This window comes from Micromesistius poutassou, assembly GCF_964030765.1.
Source record: "Micromesistius poutassou genome assembly, chromosome: 6".
NCBI lineage: Eukaryota > Metazoa > Chordata > Actinopteri > Gadiformes > Gadidae > Micromesistius > Micromesistius poutassou.
In genome coordinates this window covers 9,176,727-9,193,350 of record NC_140276.1, presented here as the reverse complement: position 1 = coordinate 9,193,350, position 16,624 = coordinate 9,176,727, and the positions used below count along the sequence as shown (strand labels likewise).

The following is a 16,624-nucleotide window of genomic DNA, read 5'->3' as shown; positions in this document are numbered from 1 at the left end:
GCGAAAATGGCGAACGGAGGGGGGCACGTCGCGGCGCTCTGGACCGAAGTGAATCGCTGTGGGCAGAACGGAGACTTCGCCAGGGCTCTCAAGGCGGTCAATAAAAGTAGGAGTCCGGGATCGAACGTCCACTGGTTGGACACAATAATCTGATAGTTAGCAGTGGTTGTAATCGTTGTTAGGGCGCCGATCACTGGGTAGAACCAGCTGTTAGCATAGTGAGGCTAGGTACAGCTAGCCGTTCAGTTCAGGTGTCAAACGTGTAAAACACTGATCGGATGTTTCTGTTTCCTTGAGTGTGGGTGGGTTATCTGTGGTTTATGGTTCAAACATACCATCGAGGCTATTGGATGGTGTTTCTGTCCTGAGCCGTGGTGGACAGACAGTGTGCTGTCCTGGCGAACCAGTGACGTGTCCATAGTGGAGGGGCTGCTTAGGGTGAAGCCCTGCATCCTTCAACCTGCACCTGGTTCAGTTTAACTGCATGTGAAAACTTGACACTGATATACTTATATGGTGCTCTTATTTTAAGCGTGTATCTCTGTATTTCGTATTTTTGTCGTGCACTTTCTGCTGTGACATTCTCCTCTGGGGTCTGGGATTAGTGTGGTTAACCTAATGATCGTTGGTGCTTGGCACTGATTCTATGAACATCCTTACTGTACCGACAGCGATATATTGTTGTTTTTCCTTCTTCTGACAAATGTACTTTGATTGATTGAAAACTTTATTGAACAACAATAAACAAGAAGTGTTCAAAAGGATAAAAACACTATAAAGTCCAACGGGTTGTTTCCATTGTGGTCCTTAGTAAGGACCACTAAAGACCTTTGTTAGTCGCTTTGGATAAATGCGTCTGCTAAATTCCCTAAATGTAAATGTGTTACACAGACCGAGTTCTTGTCATTGGCCAGGAGTATATTTTTGCACATTGTCTTTCAATGGATCTGAGTGCTATTCTCGGTACGTCATCATCTGTTCACCAAACTGTCCTTCAGTTCTGCACGAAGCCAAGGATGACATCACAGCCCTCCACTGTAAAGTCGTCTGCCTTGTTCAAAACAGCAGCTTCAAGGAAGCCTTAAATGTGATGAACAACTACTCTAAACTGCTTGGCAAGTAAGTGATCACCCTCACTTTATATCTGTTTAATAGTTTGTTGATTCACCCTTGTGAGAGCGCCACATTCAACTAAAGCATCCCTTGTTGTTTTCTCAATGTCCTTGGTGTTGCTTCTCGTCGTGTGTTGCACTGAGCTCTGTCTGACCCTCCTCTTCCTCAGTGACTTGGTGGTGTTCGAGAAGGCGTACTGTGAGTACCGTCTGAACCGGGTGGAGAGCGCTCTGAAGACCATAGAGGCAGCCTCCGAACAGACAGACAAGCTGAAGGAGCTCTATGGCCAGGTGGTGAGTTCCCACTCCTCCTCCTCCTCCTTCATCATCCCTCTCTTGAGGAGTACAGAAGTATTGCTCAGTGGTATACTGGGCTGCCTTGAGATTAGGCTAGGGGGAGGTGAAGTGTTTTGGAGGCTTATCACATAATCCTGACATGGGTCACAGCTAAACTAGAAAGCGATTAAACAATTATTAGTTCCTTTTTACAATGTTCCTATGTATGTCTTTGATTCATTTTTTCCAATTAAACAAGCTCTTGCACCATTTCCATGTGTATTTCTGACAAAGAAGGTATTTGTCAGATCTCTATGAGCCTGTAATGCGCATGTGACATTTAGACAATTTACTGTAACCTGCTGCTCATAACATCGCCTTGTAGTAATAATGATGTATGACATTATTCATAATCATTCCCGACATCTAACTGTTGGTGTGCTGCCATTAATTTCTGCTTTGTGTGGTGGTGTGCCCTAGCCTCACAAAGGTTGGGCACCACTGTCCTGGTCGAGGTGGGTCGACATGTGATGTAACAAGGTGTTCCTTCCCCAGCTCTACAGACTGGAGCGCTACGATGAATGCAAGGCAGTGTACACAGATTTGATCAGGAACTCCCAGGATGAGTACGAGGAGGAGAGGAAGACCAACCTGTCTGCCGTGGTGGCGGCCATGAGCCAGTGGGGCGAGAGCTCCCCCGTGAGTCCGCTGCTGAAACGACCTCAGGCAGACGCATATTAGAGAGGGGTGGGGGGGCGAGAAGACATTAGCTCTCCTGTGAGTTTGCTGCTAAAACAACCTCACAGTCAGATGCATATTAGAAAGGGGGAGGAGAAGGAGAACCCTGTGAGTCTGCTGCCGCACAACGCTGAATCAACTGTTTATATTCAGACAAATTATAGAGAGCGAGACGGAGGGGTAGAGACTGAGAGGGGGGGGAGACAGACACGGAGAGAGGGGGAGGGACATAGTGGAATAGAGAGAGTTGTAGAGAGAGGGTACAGAGACAGATGGAGAGTAGAGAGACAGACAGGGAGAGGGGTTGAGAGACTGAGGGGTAGAGGGAACAAGACTGGGGTAGAGAGTTAGAGCGAAAGAGATGGAGACAGAGAGGTGGTAGAGAGAAAGACAGTAGTTAAGCAGTCAGTCCCTGGACTGATGTGTTGTTACTCTTACAGGAGGACCTTGGTCTCTCTGAGACGACGTACGAGCTGTGCTACAACTCAGCCTGCTCCCTGATTGGTCAGGGACAGCTCACAGAGGCCCTCAATAAACTACAGCAAGCCGAAGGTAAGTCCGGTCTCCTTCTGGTCCTCTTCCACTACTTAGCGTGTTTGTTTTGTTCAGCTCTGACCTTGACATGAACTCAATCTCCTTTTTTTTTTTGGCAGAGCTCTGCAGAGTCTCCTTCGCTGATGATACTGTAAGTCTTCTGTTTTATGCATTCATTATTTTTTAGTTAAGCATAAGCTTTCATTGTGATGTTTAAAAGTGGGTCCTGTTTGTAAGTAAAGCTTAGGGGAGGGGCTGTTTTTAAGCTGTTCTTCTGGTAGAGAATCTCAAATGAATCAGAGCTTGATGACTTGCTGTCTCTCCTGACACACTGACCCTCGCAGGACATGACGGAGGAGGACATTGAGTCGGAGCTGGCCGTCATCCACTCCCAAATGGCCTACATCATGCAGCTACAAGGACGCACAGAGGAGGCCCTGCAGCGCTACAACCAGGTCATCAAGCTCAAGTGAGTTAGGAACACTGTGATACGCCGTTGAATTGAACCTGTGCTGAACGACAGTGTTATACTTCAGGTTTGACGCAACAGAATGTGGACTTTAAGTTCACCAATACGACAATAAGTAAGATTCTTGGCCTCATTATTTAAACCAAGTACCAGTATATTTATAGAGTGCCTCTCCCGGCACTCCGTGGGTACTGTAAATATGCTTCTCTGTGCAACAACACTGATGAAGCTTAACCTAAGGATGTTGGCTGAATGGTTAACACGCTCCCTGGTTGTCCCTGCAGGCCGTCAGACGTCGGGCTTCTCGCGGTTACTGCCAACAACATCGTAACAATAAACAAGGTTAGTTAAATACCCAACCTCTCATTACTACGGCTCTCCATCATCAACCAGCCACACTCTCTTCAGCATCCCCATCAGAAGAGGAGTAAGGGTACGAGGTCCTGTGGGTAATGAGAACTAACATGTGTGTGTCTGTCTGTCTGTCTGTCTGTCCATCCCTCCGTCTCTCCGTCCCTCCCTCAGGACCAAAACGTGTTTGACTCTAAGAAGAAGGTGAAGCTGACGAGCACGGATGGGGTGGAGCACAAGCTGGCCCGGAGGCAGCTCCAGGCCATCGACTTCAACAAGGCCCTGCTGGCCATGTACACTAACCAGGTAACCCTAGCAACCATGTGACTGTAGCAACCAGGTAACCCTGGCGTCCGGGTAACCATGATGTCCTGGCAACCACAGCAATGGGGTAACCCTGGCGATCATGTAACCCTAGTGACTGGGTGACTGTGTAAACCTAGCGACTGGCTATCCCTAGCTACGAGGTATACTTGCTAAATAAACCTAGCAACCAGATTACAATCCTTAGCGACAAGGTTACTATCCCAACGGTTTTTCCTTCCTATGAATGTCCTCAATGGGTTAGACGTCTCGATGTGCACGTGTGGAGCCCCAGGAGACGGTAGCCGCACCAGAAGCTTCAGACCTGACCACGGCTATGTCTCTCTGTCTCCCAACAGGCGGACCAGTGCAGAAAGTTGGCTTCGGGCCTCCAGACCCAGAACCCCGGGCAGCCCCGACCCGTCCTGGTCCAGGTGGCCCAGCTGTGCAGAGAAAAGCAGCACAGCAAGGCCATAGAGCAGCTGCAGGTAGAAGCAACACACTCACCTGTACAGCCACAGTCCTACATGGCTCTAACAAGGTGGTCATCAAATTCTATGCTAGGCGCTTCATACATAATACACTGCATACTGCGACGCATTGGAGCAGTATGCAGTGTATTATGTATCCTGACGTCTGACCGGTCCGTCTTGTTCTCTCTCTCTCTTGAAGCAATTCGCAGAACAGCATCCGGAGAGTGCGTCCGGGATCAAGATGACCATGGCACAACTCTACCTGACTCAAGGTAAGCCTCTTAAAGTGACACTGCGTGCATTCAACTGCATTTGTACAACACAGTCTCAAAGAGCCATACACACAGATGACAGCGATGATATTTTGTTTGGTAGGTCATGTCACGAAAGCCTGTGACATCCTGAGGTCGATCGACGATTTCAAGCACAAACAAGGAATGGTACGTTTACATCCAACACAATACTCAGCGCCGGTTATTGAAGCTTCTCTTATCCATCACGTAACGTCACGTCACCGTGCCAAGTCCCCAGCATCGCAATCACAAGAACTATTTCTATACATGAGATGGAGGATCTGGGACATCAGACTCCACGCTGTCATCCATAAAGTGTCACATGACGCACTCAACCACCAGGGACCAATCAAATGTCTCTTCCCCCTCCAAGGTGTCGGCCCTGGTGTCCATGTACAGTCACGAGGAGGACATTGACAGCGCCATCGAGGTGTTCAGCCAGGCCATCCAGTACTACCAGTCCCAACAGGTAGGGGGCGTCCACGTTTATCAGCTGACCTCAGAGTCCATCCTGGTCCACTGGGGTCGGTCTGTTGGGCAGGGATGGAGACGACTACTCATGGATAGTCTGCTCCATTGTTTCCTAACCTTTTAGTGTTGCAAATGTTGTACTCTGACCCGTTCCGCTCCCTCTCTTGCTCTCTCTCTCTCCCCTTCTCTCAGTCCGGCTCCCCAACACATCTGGCCCTCGTCCGCGAGGCCGCCAACTTTAAACTGAAGTACGGACGGAAACGAGAAGCCATCAGCGACCTGGAGCAGCTCTGGAAGTACGTAGGGCCTGCTCTGTTTATCATGTTTAGAGGGAGGAGATGGGGTCTAGGTGTTGTCTGGAAGTACGTAGAGCCTGCTCTGTTTATCATGTTGAGAGGGACGAGACGGGGTCTAGGTGTTGTCTGGAAGTACGTAGGACCGGCTGGGTTGGGCATGTTTAGAGGGGGAAGATGTGGTTCATGAAGTGATTTGAAGCCGTTAGACTTTTTATTGTCAAATGAGTTATTGTTACTGGTGTACAACCTGTCTGGTGGGGGGGGGGAGAATGTACTGGAGAAATATCCACTAGACCTCTTAATGTTGTTGTTTTTTTTTGGTCTTTTTAAGATATCCTGTGTGTTTTTAAGATGTGTTCCTTCATGTATACCATGATGTGTGTTTCTTCATGTTTACCATGTGTGTGTTTGTTTGTAACCAGGCAGAACCCCAAGGACGTCCGCATGCTGGCCCAGCTGATCTCGGCCTACTCCGTGGTGGACACAGACAAGGCCAAGTCGTATCCATTTAAAACCGTTATCACTTCCTTCACACCAGATGTATTGACATGTGGTGGTCACAGCAGAATACAGGATCTGAATTAAAAAGCTTAAACTAAAATGACATACACAATGAGAGTGTAATACTCAGGGGAAAAAGGAAACACTGTCTGTATATGCTGCATTATTGACAGTGAAAGTCTCAAGAGAGTTATATACATTCCTATGTGACTGTAATATAAAGTGTAATGCGTTAGTATGTGAATAGCGAGTCGTCACAGCGGTACTCTGAGCCCAGCCTAGTGATCCTCAACCCGCGCCCCCCTCAGCCTCAGTAAACACCTGCCCTCGCCCGACTCCATGGCGCTGAAGGTGGACGTGGAGGAGCTGGAGAACTCGCACGGTGCCACCTACATCAGGAAGAAGGCGGCCAAGCCCCCTGGGGACACTCTGCCCAAGGAACAAGGGTAGGAGACCGCCGAGCTCGACCTGACTCAGAAGGCAGAGTGGGATGGCTGGTAACCGCAAGGTTGCTGGTTCGATCCCCGGCTCCTCCTAGCTGAGTGTCGAGGTGTCCCTGAGCGAGGCACCTCACCCTGACTGCTCTTGACCAGCTGGCTGTCGCCCTGCGTGGTTGACTCCGCCGTCGGTGTGTGAATGTGTGCATGTATGGGTGTAAGTCGCTTTGGATAAAAGCGTCTGCTAAATGTATATGAGACCGGCAGAGCTACAGACCTCCTGCAGACGTCCTGATAGCAGGAGGAGCTTTTATTAGTGTTTATTCAACCTTATTTAACCAGATGGGACTCATGGAGATTAAAATCTCTTGGTTGAATCGACCTGGTCAAGAAAGCAGCATAAACAACACACTCTTGTACTCAAGCGTCGAGGAACCGTCGGTTTAGGCATAAGACTACAAATCCAGTCCTTAAGACTACAAATCCAATCAGTCTCCCAGCTCGACAGGCTGATTATACCGGCCAGTTGCTGTTCACTTAAGCCCAAGTGCCAAGTGTTCGTGTTGCCCCATGTTACGTCTCATTCAGGGTTTCTGGTCCGGTCTTTCTGAAATAATGTTCGATCAACATCGATTTGCTTCTTATTTGTCTCACGCATGAAGTAACTGGTTTAATTAAGCTGTCCTGTCACTTGCTCTTTGAGAGGTCATCTCTAATAATGTGTTAAGAATGGATAAGGACGATCTTGCTGATTTGTTGATTTGTTGACAAGTTCACTGTGTTGTTTGTACAGGAGGTATACAGTGTTTCCGTGTGTATCTGAGGTGATGTGGTCTTCATGTATGTCTGATTCCTCCACAGAAACGTTGAAATCAAAAAGAAGAGGAAGAAGAAGAAGGGTGAGTTGCATCTGTTTCACATTCATTCATTCATTCAATTCAATTAATGAAGACCTGCTATTGGTCGATTCTCTATTAGCATTATCACTGAAGACTGAGCTGCTATTAGTCAATCCCCATTAGCATTATATCTGAATGCTGAGCTGCTATTGGTTGATCAGAAGTACATTTTCAAACAAGGCCAGCCTGCTGTCGGCTCTGTTCCGCTGTTGACCTTCTCCCCTTGTTGTGATTCTCCAGGCAAGCTGCCCAAGAACTTTGACCCCAAGGCGACCCCTGACCCCGAGCGCTGGCTACCCATGCGGGAGCGGACGTACTACCGCGGCAAGAAGAAGGGGAAGAAGAAGGAGCAGGTCGGCAAGGGGACGCAGGGCGCCACCGCGGGCGGCTCCGCAGAGCTGTGAGTACCCTCTGTCTGGCCTCCGTCTGTGCCTCTTGTCTGGCCTCTGTCTGTGCCTTTGTCACTATGAGCTGGTTTAGTTACTGCTCCTGTACAGCTGGACCACGTTTAAAGGGGTGGTGTCATGCAACCAGGTGTGAGTGTGATCAGCCATCACAAGCAGCTAGAAAATCTGCCTTTCCAGGCAGATATTGAAACTGCTTGTAATGGCTGATGTATTATATCCACATATTCTACCATCAGGTGTGAGTGTGATTAGCTGTTACAAACCGTTTTTAAAATCGGCCTCTTCTGACATCACAAGTGGGCGTGTCCACCTAGATGTATGACGGATAGATGAGCAACGTTTGCTACAGTCCACTGGGTAGGCTGGTAGACTGATCTATCCAGCACACATCTAGGTGGACACGCCCACTTGTGATGTCAGGGCCGATTTTCAAAACGGCTTGTAACGGCTAATCACACCTGGTGGTATAATATGTCACCTTTAATGAAGATGTATGTATGTATGGTCGGCTGAGGTCAGGAGGTAGAGCGTGTTGACCTGTAACCGGAAGGTCGCTAGTTCGATCCCGGCTCCTCCTAAGCCGAGTGTCGAGGTGTCCCTGAGCAAGACGCCTCACCCTGACTACTCCTGACGAGCAGGCTGTCGCCTTGTTGAAAGAATCCAAGAAGTTCATGTATTATATTGGTTTGATTTAATTATGATTCTTTAAGGGATGCTGAGATGCCCAGTGTTGAACATTAGATTAAATACGATATCTATATATCAGTCTAATCCTTATGTATTATAATAAATACTATAAATTGGTTTAATCCTTATATCCATATATTTTAAGTTGATTTAGTCCTTATTTTATGTATTATGTTAAATATATTAGTTTAATCTTTATATTATGATTTATCTATTAACTATGTATTGGTTTAATTTTCCTTCCTTCCAGGGATGCCAGTAAGACGGCCAGCAGCCCCCCCACCTCCCCCCGCCCAGGCTCCGCCTCCAGCTCCGCCCCCGGGGCCTCCGGCGCAGTCCCGCCCCGCCAGCAGAAGCCCGCTACCGCCTCGGGCGCCACGCGCAAGAAGGTCCCGCAGAAGAAGAAAAAGAGCGGGAAAGGTGGCTGGTAGGACCCAAGAGGATGCTGGGAAAGCTGGACAACGAGACGGAAACTGTTTGGTTATTTTCTACAGACCATCCATTTAATGTTGAGCCGGAGCAGCGGCTGTGCGTCTGTCTGGCGTCCGAAGGCGGTTCTGCTGCCTCTGCCACTCAGTGTTTTGTTTTTTATTTTTACAAAATGGCCTCCGAGCTCATTTGTGTTTCATTCGTTTTCAGGAGAGCGTCAATGTTACTTTTGAGATATCTATGATTACACACCAAATCAAATCCCAAAGTTGACTTGAAGGTTAAACAGAAATGTTTAAAAAATTTTGTGTTATTGAGAAACAAAACCGCGTCCGTTTACAAAGTCGGCAGAACTTTGTCCACACATGTCATATCCTGTCTTTATCTCATTGATATATCTCACATTTTGACGGAACAGCCACAAGGCGAGCCTGAGTATTTATTTTTTAATCCATATGTTGGTCTCAACCCAGAGAAATTGTAACTAGATTTCTTGAGGTGTTCCTGTTGAGTGTTTCATGAACATTGCAACATGGAGATAAAAAATAGACTATTTTGGCCAAAAGTGTCCTGTTACGCAATGTCTTAATAAACAGATCCTGGAAAAGATCTTATGTCTTTGTGTATATGTTCAATACTGTGAAAACTGCATTTATCCACATGGCAATATGAAAGGAAATATAGTTTAAAAAAAGAACAAGGTGAGCTGTTCTGTCTGCCTACAACGTTGGCTAATCATCTTAGATCTCAGTACCTGCATGTCTCCCCCAATGGGAGGAACTAGAAATTGCGGGTGAGGTTCAGGTGTGGCTGCAGAGTCCACCTATTGTCCAGAGGTCAGAGGCATCATCTATAGGGGCCACACACACCCTCCCAAAGTAAAGAAATGTTTTCAAATATTCATTTGAAAACATTAGGTGTTTAACATTAAAACACCTGCGCTTCTTTTTGTACTCGCTCAGTGTGAGCCTGTAGTAGTAGTAGCAATGGTAGTATGGTACTAGTATTATAGTACTAGTTAAATTAGTGGTAGTATAGCAGTAGTGCTCTATAGTAAGTTCAGAGGGCATTTCCATCAGCACAGGAATCAGTCGTTGCCATTGTTAAAATATTTTATGCAGCAACAAAATAGACAGTGTTTAACATAAGAGTCTGATATCACTGATACAGAGTGGACGATTCCAGGTTAGAACTGAGCCAAGACGAATAACACCCAGGAACATACGCTTAAATAGACACTCTTTAAACATAGTCAGAGAACGACACTTTTCAGACTGGTCCTGGGATGGAGGCGGCTAGGAGGTCAGTAGGGGTCGGACCGTGTCTGTAGAGGCTAGGAGGTCTGCTGGGTCCATCGTGGTACATGTCTGGAGGCTAGGAGGTCTTGTGGGTCAGTAGTTCTACGTGTCTGTAGAAGCTGGGCGGGCTTGTGTGTCAGTAGAGGCTAGGAAGTCTTGTGCGTCCGTAGTGGTACGTGTGTAGAGGCTGGGAGGTCAGTGGGTGTGTGTAGAGGCTGGGAGGTCAGTAGGTGTGTGTATAGAGGCTGGGAGGTCAGTAGGTGTGTGTAGAGGCTGGGAGGTCAGTAGGTGTGTGTGTAGAGGCTGGGAGGTCAGTAGGTGTGTGTAGAGGCTAGGAGGTCAGTAGGTGTGTGTATAGAGGCTGGGAGGTCAGTAGGTGTGTGTAGAGGCTGGGAGGTCAGTAGGTGTGTGTGTAGAGGCTGGGAGGTCAGTAGGTGTGTGTAGAGGCTAGGAGGTCAGTAGGTGTGTGTAGAGGCTAGGAGGTCAGTAGGTGTGTGTAGAGGCTAGGAGGTCAGTAGGTGTGTGTAGAGGCTAGGAGGTCTTGTGCGTGCGTACGTGTCTGTTTAAGTGGTTCCTGCTGGCGTAGCTCTTCTGGCAGTAGGAGCAGGCGTGGGGCCTCTTGTCGCTGTGGGTGTGGATGTGGATCTTCAGGGTGGACTTCCTGATGAAACACTTGCCACACTTTGGACAGCTGAACGGCTTCTCACCTACACACACGTACAGGGGAGAGGAGCTGGTCAGTGGTCTCCAGCCATATAATTGACTTGTATAATTTACATTTTAATCAGTATTTTAACCAATTTCAATGCAATAATGTATGAACAATAATTATCACATATACATTGGGGTAGAGGGTAAGGGTTAGTAGAGGGTGACGTGAGGGTGAGGGTTAGTAGAGGGTCAGTAGAGGGTGAGAGGGTGATTACCCGTGTGCGAGCGGCGGTGCTCGCTGAGGTGACAGGAGATGGCGAAGGCCTTGCCGCAGTCCGGACAGACGTACGGCCGCTCCCCGGTGTGCGTGCGCGTGTGTTTCTGCAGGTCGCCCTTCGACGGCCAGCCCTTCCCGCACACCGCGCACACGTAGGGCCGCTCGCCGGTGTGCAGGCGGATGTGCACCACCAGCCCCGCCAGCGCCGTGAACGACTTGCCGCAGTACTGGCAGCAGAAGGGCTTCTCGCCGTTGTGCAGCCGCAGGTGGTTCTCCAGGCCGCCACGCGTCCAGAAGCGCTTGCCGCACTGGGAGCAGAGGTGGGCCTGCGGGGCCGAGTGCCGCCGGGCGTGGACCTGCAGGTTGTTCACCGTGATGAAGGCCTTGGGGCACTGGGAGCACTGGAACGAGCGCTTCTTGTGCTCCCGCAGGTGGATCCGCAGCTGGGTGAGATCTGAGGAGAAGTGGAGGGGTTAGAGAGGAACTGGTCTGGAGCACACACACCCACATACACAGCTCCGACTCATGATATATACAGCAGGAAGTATGTTTGAACAAGTTCCCAAACTAAATTAACTATAATTTATATAATTTGAGCACCCTATCCACTTCTGCCATCTTGAAACCAAATCTCGTATACATATGGAGTGTGTGTGTGGATGATGGCTGGTTTAAGTTTTAGTACTTAGCATCTTGAAGAATCTTATCCTAGCTATCTGTGTTGTATATGGGGAATGGGTTAACCTAACGATTGTTAGTGCTTGGCACTTGGTTCTATGAACATCCTTACTGTACCGACAGCGGTATATTGTTGTTTCTCCTTCTTCTGACAAATGGACTTATTGTAAGTCTCTTTGGATAAAAGCGTCTGCTTAATGTCCTGTTTACATTTACATTCAGGGCATTTAGCAGACACTTTTATCCAAAGCGGCTTACAATAAGTCCATTTGTCAGAAGAAGGAGAAACAACAATATACCGCGTACGTGTACGGTACAGTGTCTGTAAATGTAACTGGTCAGAGGCGTCCGCTGTACCTGTGAACACCTGGTCACAGATGCTGCACTTGAAGGCCCTGTCAGTGGCCGGGTGCGTCTGCTGGTGCCTGAAGAGCTCCGTCTGCGTGGGGAATGTCTGGCTGCAGGCGGGGCAGCCCAGCCGGGGGGCCGCCGGCGGGGGGTGGCGGTGCGTCTGCCGGTGGGCGCGGAGCTCCCCAGGCGAGGTGAACACGCGCACGCACCTGCCACAGGTGAGGCCCCCCCCGGCGGCGATGTGGTGGGTCTGCTGGTGGGCGGTCAGGGTGGAGGAGAGGCGGAACCTCTTGTGGCAGTGGGAGCACTGGTAGGGGACCTGGTGGGACTGGATGTGGGCCTTCAGCTCGCCGTCCGACTGGAAGCTGCCGGCGCACTGGAAGCAGCTCCGGTACACCTGGGCCGGGGGGGGCGGGCCGGGGCAGCCCTGCAGGGTGCGCAGGTGGCGAAGCACCTGGAGAAACACATGGTCAATGGACTGCATTTACACAGTGCTGTTCTAACCAGTGGCCACTCAAAGAGCTTTACAATACTGCCTAACATTCACCCATTCAAGCACACAGCTCATCCGGAGCAGTCAGCCTGAGGTGTCTTGCTCAGGGACACCTCGACACAGAATTTGCTACAGTCCACTGGGTAGGCTGGTAGACTGATCTATCAAGCATACATCTAAGTGGCTAATCACACTCACACCTGGTCGTATAATAGGGGCCCTTTGATCCACATGGTGTACAGTAAAGACATATAGATTGTGTGTGTAGAGAGACAGACATTGAGGTGTGTCAGGCATGCAGACAGACCTCAGAGCGATATATGAAACAGTGTCCACACTGAGGACACTTGTGGGCCAGCCGTTGAGTATTATGGTCTGTCTGGGCCGGGGAGGCTGAGGTCATCAGTGTGTCACCTGGAGATAAAGCTTTGCCTGATGGACGAGCAGGAGAGAACACATGAGTAACCAAACTATTATGGGCTGGGGATTTCATCAGGTGTAAACAATGATGCATGTTCACCTGTGTTCTCTGGCTGATCTTCGATACAGCAGTCAGAGTCACTGGACCTGAGTGAGAAGGATCACGGTCGGGTCAGGTCACGGTGAACAGGGTTAATGTTCAGCTCAACAGAGGAGGACACACACCTGTCGGGGTGGGAGAGAGCCAGCAGGGAGTCCTGAAGACCTCGAATGCTGCTCTCTGTCTCAGTCGGTGGTGGGCCGGCAGGCTCAGACTGGTTCCCACAACTGGACACAGGAACGGACATTGAACACAAACGTTAAGCTAAATGGTAAATGTACTGCATTTATAAAGTAGTTTTCTAACTAGTGGCCACTCCAAATGCTTTACAATACTGCCTAACATTCACCCATTCATGCACACATTCACACACAGACGCCGGTGTCGACATCGGGAGCTGTCAGGGTGAGGCGTTTTGCTCAGGGACACCTCGACACTCAGCTAGGGGGAGCCGGGGATCGAACTAGCAACCTTACGCTTACAGCCAACCCGCTCTACCTCCTGAGCCACATGACTTTTATCAATAAATAGGGTTGGCTGGAAGGCTAACTTGTTCTGCAACCGGACACCAACCTTGAGCCCCGTCTGTTCAGTGCTCCCACTGGCTGCTTGATTGACACCTGGCTCTGGCCAATCACAGGGTCGCTTTCCTTTCCACTTCCTGCTGCATCACAGGTGTCCTCCTCTTCCTCCTGCTTGCTCGTCTGCTGGGACGCAGGTTTTGATTGGACCAGGGGTTTGGAGGCGGGCGAGGCTGGGGGGGGCTTTAGGCGGGTCCAGGCACTCAGCAGGTGGTCTTCGTCAACAGAGCACCCTGGAGAGAACGAGAGGAGGAAGGAATACACCAGTCTGTAGTGTGTAGGGTTAGAGTATGCAGAGTATGTACTAGGGTTAGTGTAGAGTAGGTAGGGTTAGTGTAGAGAAGGTAGGGTTAGGCCCTGTCCCAATTTTCCCCCTTCCCCTAGATTTGAGCCCTAACCCTAGATGTTGCACGTTCCTGCGAAGGGGTAGGGTGTCCCAATACTTAGGGGAGCAAGGGAGAGTGCCTATTTTTTAGTGTAGAGTAGGTAGTGTTAGTGTAGAGTAGGTAGGGTTAGTTTAATGTTCATAGGGTGGTGGGGGTTATGGTTAGAGTGTGTAGGCCACCTGGGGTGGTAGGCTAGGGTCTCTAGGGTACGTGGGGTGGTGGGGCTAGGCTCTCTAGGGTACCTGGGGTGGTGGGGCTAGGCTCTCTAGAATACCTGGAGTTATGATTAGAGTGTGTAGGCCACCTGGGGTGGTGGGGCTAGGTTCTCTAGGGTACCTGGGGTGGTGGGCTAGAGTCTCTAGGGTACCTGGGGTGGTGGGGCTAGGCTCTCTAGAATACGTGGGGTGGTGGGGCTAGGGTCTCTAGGGTACCTGGGGTGGTGGGCCAGAGTCTCTAGGGTACCTGGGGTGGTGGGGCTAGGGTCTCTAAGGTACCTGGGGTGGTGGGGCTAGGGTCTCTAAGGTACCTGGGGTGGTGCTGTGTCCCAGGCGGTAGGTCTGATTGGACAGTAGTTCCTTCAGCTCCTCCCTGTTGGCGTCGATCTCCTGCAGACCCTCCTCCAAGCCAGCGGAGGGCGCCGACAGCCAGACGGCAGCCTAACAACACAACAAACAGTGTGTACTACTCAGTATCCTGCATCACTGAAGAGTGAGTGTAGGAGAAGAGACAGGGCTATGTGTGACCGTTATGAGGACCTGTTTGAAGTCGGGAACGGGGAAGCTCTGGTCTAGTCTGGACAGAAAGTGACACAACAGACCCTCCAGGGCTGACGTGAAGTCCTGGTCCAACAGGGTCTGGGGGAAACATGGACACTTGGCTCCAAACTGTACAATATAAACAAACACACTCTAGCATCAGCTTTGTGCATCGCCACCACTCACCTGCAGGAGGTGCTGTTGGGTCTCCTCGGGTCTCTCTGCCTGCAGACTGGACGCCCACTGCTTCAACACACTGCTGTCCTGAAATATATGTCCACGATCAATAATCAATCAATACCAACGTGACAACATGAATGAGAAACCCATAATAATTAATACCATTATGATGTCTTGCTCACCGTTTCCAAGGAGACCGTGGGGATCCTTTCCACGTGGTGTCGGACGGTGCTCTGGGCTTCGTTGACATCACTACTTAGTACTTCCTGGGTCCTCTTCACAGACATGAAGGGTAACAGCATAGCATTAACATTGTCAGGTTATAACCACAAGCTAGCAGATTCGGTGTAAACCAGTGTTTCCCCACACATGCATATGGGGTCACTGCATGCATATGATCTGGTTTAGAAAAATGTTTTATTTATTTATGTATATACAAACCGACTGTATTTTGCTTCATAGCCAGAATCACTTTTTTAGTGTATAGTAGAGTTATGCGATTACGTTCACTGGGACAACGAGATTACAGGCAGATGTTGATTGGATAAAAACAAGCAGCTGCACAAAAGTTAAAGTTTGGTTGGCAAACATTTTCCGGGAAACATTTTTAGAGCTAGAAATGGCGTCAGGTGCCAAAAAGGTGGCCAAGTTTAAAAACAATGGCGATGCCCAAGGATGTTATTGAGATTTTTTTTTGACACAATTCAATAAATACCTTGGCCCTCAACCCTAGCAGTAAAAGGCTTTTCTGCTGGCCGGTCAAAAGTTCTGGGATGGCGTCCGTAACCAAGGAAACAAAGTCTTCCAAAATCCCGAAGTGGCTTGTCCTCTGTTGCCGGGCAACCTCCCACATCACCGCAGAGAAGAGTCGGAGGGGCGGGACGAGGAGCCGCAGGGACGACAGCGACGACACTGAGGGTAGAGAGATGAGATTAGAGATGAGATCAGCTATTGAAAGTATAAAAACATATCAGCTACTGAAAGAATAAAAACACATCAGCTATTGAAAGAATAAAAACATATCAGCTATTGAAAGTATTAAAACATATCAGCTATTGAAAGAATAAAAACATAACGGTGAACCATGAAAGTATCCAACATGCAACCAACTTCACTGCGGTCAGATATGACAGTATGGTCCATTGCATCCGGACCGTATGCCAAACCAACAAATTCTCCGTCTAACGTGCGTTATGTACAATACTATACTCTACGCTACTCTAAAGTTTAAACTATGGTTCATAATAAGATAGTAGATCATATAGTAGATTATATATTATAACAGTGAGGACTTCGGGTCTCCGAGGTGGACCTAATGTTCCCCCTCGACGAGGTAGAGTGGTACTATTACTGTAGGTAGTACTTTATACTACCGGGCGGGTATACGTTGTACTCACACATGTCGCGTCGCAAGTGGAGGTATTTATTTATTTAAGTAGAAGTATTAGTATTACTTTGCTATTTACATCTTCTCCGGCGCTGGGCACCAGAGAGACGTCATCACACGGCGACTCTTAAAGGGACAGTGCGTTCGTTGTATTTTATTATTCTTTTAAATATTGTATATATATATTTCTCTACTCGTGTCATGCTACATATATTTTTGTATCGATAACATTATATTGTTATTTTATCTTCTAAATGAAACAGAACATAGGAGACCAAGCATTCTTCTGTTTTGAAAATGAAGAGAAAAAAAACGAAAAAAACGCGGCCTGCGCGCAAAAACCGCGGCCTGCGCATGCGTAGGGACAATGAAAGCGACACCCAAAGCGTGG

At 48.9% G+C, this 16,624-nt stretch overlaps 2 protein-coding genes across 2 annotated transcripts; one reads left to right on the top strand and one right to left on the bottom strand.

The window, feature by feature from the left end:
• Positions 1 to 6: 6 nt before the first annotated feature.
• srp72 (signal recognition particle 72) lies at positions 7 to 9,285 on the top strand (the record flags this gene model as incomplete). Its single annotated transcript, XM_084469293.1, has 19 exons — positions 7 to 106; positions 999 to 1,119; positions 1,283 to 1,406; positions 1,944 to 2,087; positions 2,567 to 2,678; positions 2,780 to 2,811; positions 3,005 to 3,129; positions 3,414 to 3,471; positions 3,655 to 3,786; positions 4,143 to 4,271; positions 4,456 to 4,528; positions 4,632 to 4,696; positions 4,923 to 5,018; positions 5,213 to 5,316; positions 5,739 to 5,816; positions 6,126 to 6,263; positions 7,116 to 7,153; positions 7,394 to 7,553; positions 8,498 to 9,285. 19 exons carry the CDS (start codon positions 7 to 9, stop codon positions 8,676 to 8,678), a joined length of 2,010 nt encoding a protein of 669 aa, XP_084325419.1. The 3' UTR covers positions 8,679 to 9,285.
• Positions 9,286 to 9,813: 528 nt separating this feature from the next.
• LOC311345169 (uncharacterized protein) lies at positions 9,814 to 16,352 on the bottom strand. The gene is made up of 13 exons (XM_084469546.1): positions 16,244 to 16,352; positions 15,562 to 15,758; positions 15,029 to 15,121; positions 14,853 to 14,930; positions 14,667 to 14,765; positions 14,438 to 14,567; positions 13,518 to 13,758; positions 13,070 to 13,171; positions 12,945 to 12,991; positions 12,732 to 12,856; positions 11,938 to 12,385; positions 10,901 to 11,356; positions 9,814 to 10,681 (listed from the first exon to the last, which is right to left on the bottom strand). The coding sequence occupies exons 1-13, from the start codon at positions 16,245 to 16,247 to the stop codon at positions 10,506 to 10,508; spliced, it is 2,196 nt and encodes a 731-aa protein (XP_084325672.1). The 5' UTR covers positions 16,248 to 16,352; the 3' UTR covers positions 9,814 to 10,505.
• Between the last annotated feature and the right edge of the window lie 272 nt (positions 16,353 to 16,624).

Excerpts from the sequence above, each read along its gene's own strand:
- LOC311345169 (XM_084469546.1), bottom strand. Across the intron at positions 13,759-14,437 it reads GGGACACAGCACCACCCCAG|GGTGCTCTGTTGACGAAGAC; the intron begins GTACCTTAGAGA and ends CGTTCTCTCCAG. Across the intron at positions 12,386-12,731 it reads GTTTCATATATCGCTCTGAG|GTGCTTCGCCACCTGCGCAC; the intron begins GTCTGTCTGCAT and ends GTGTTTCTCCAG.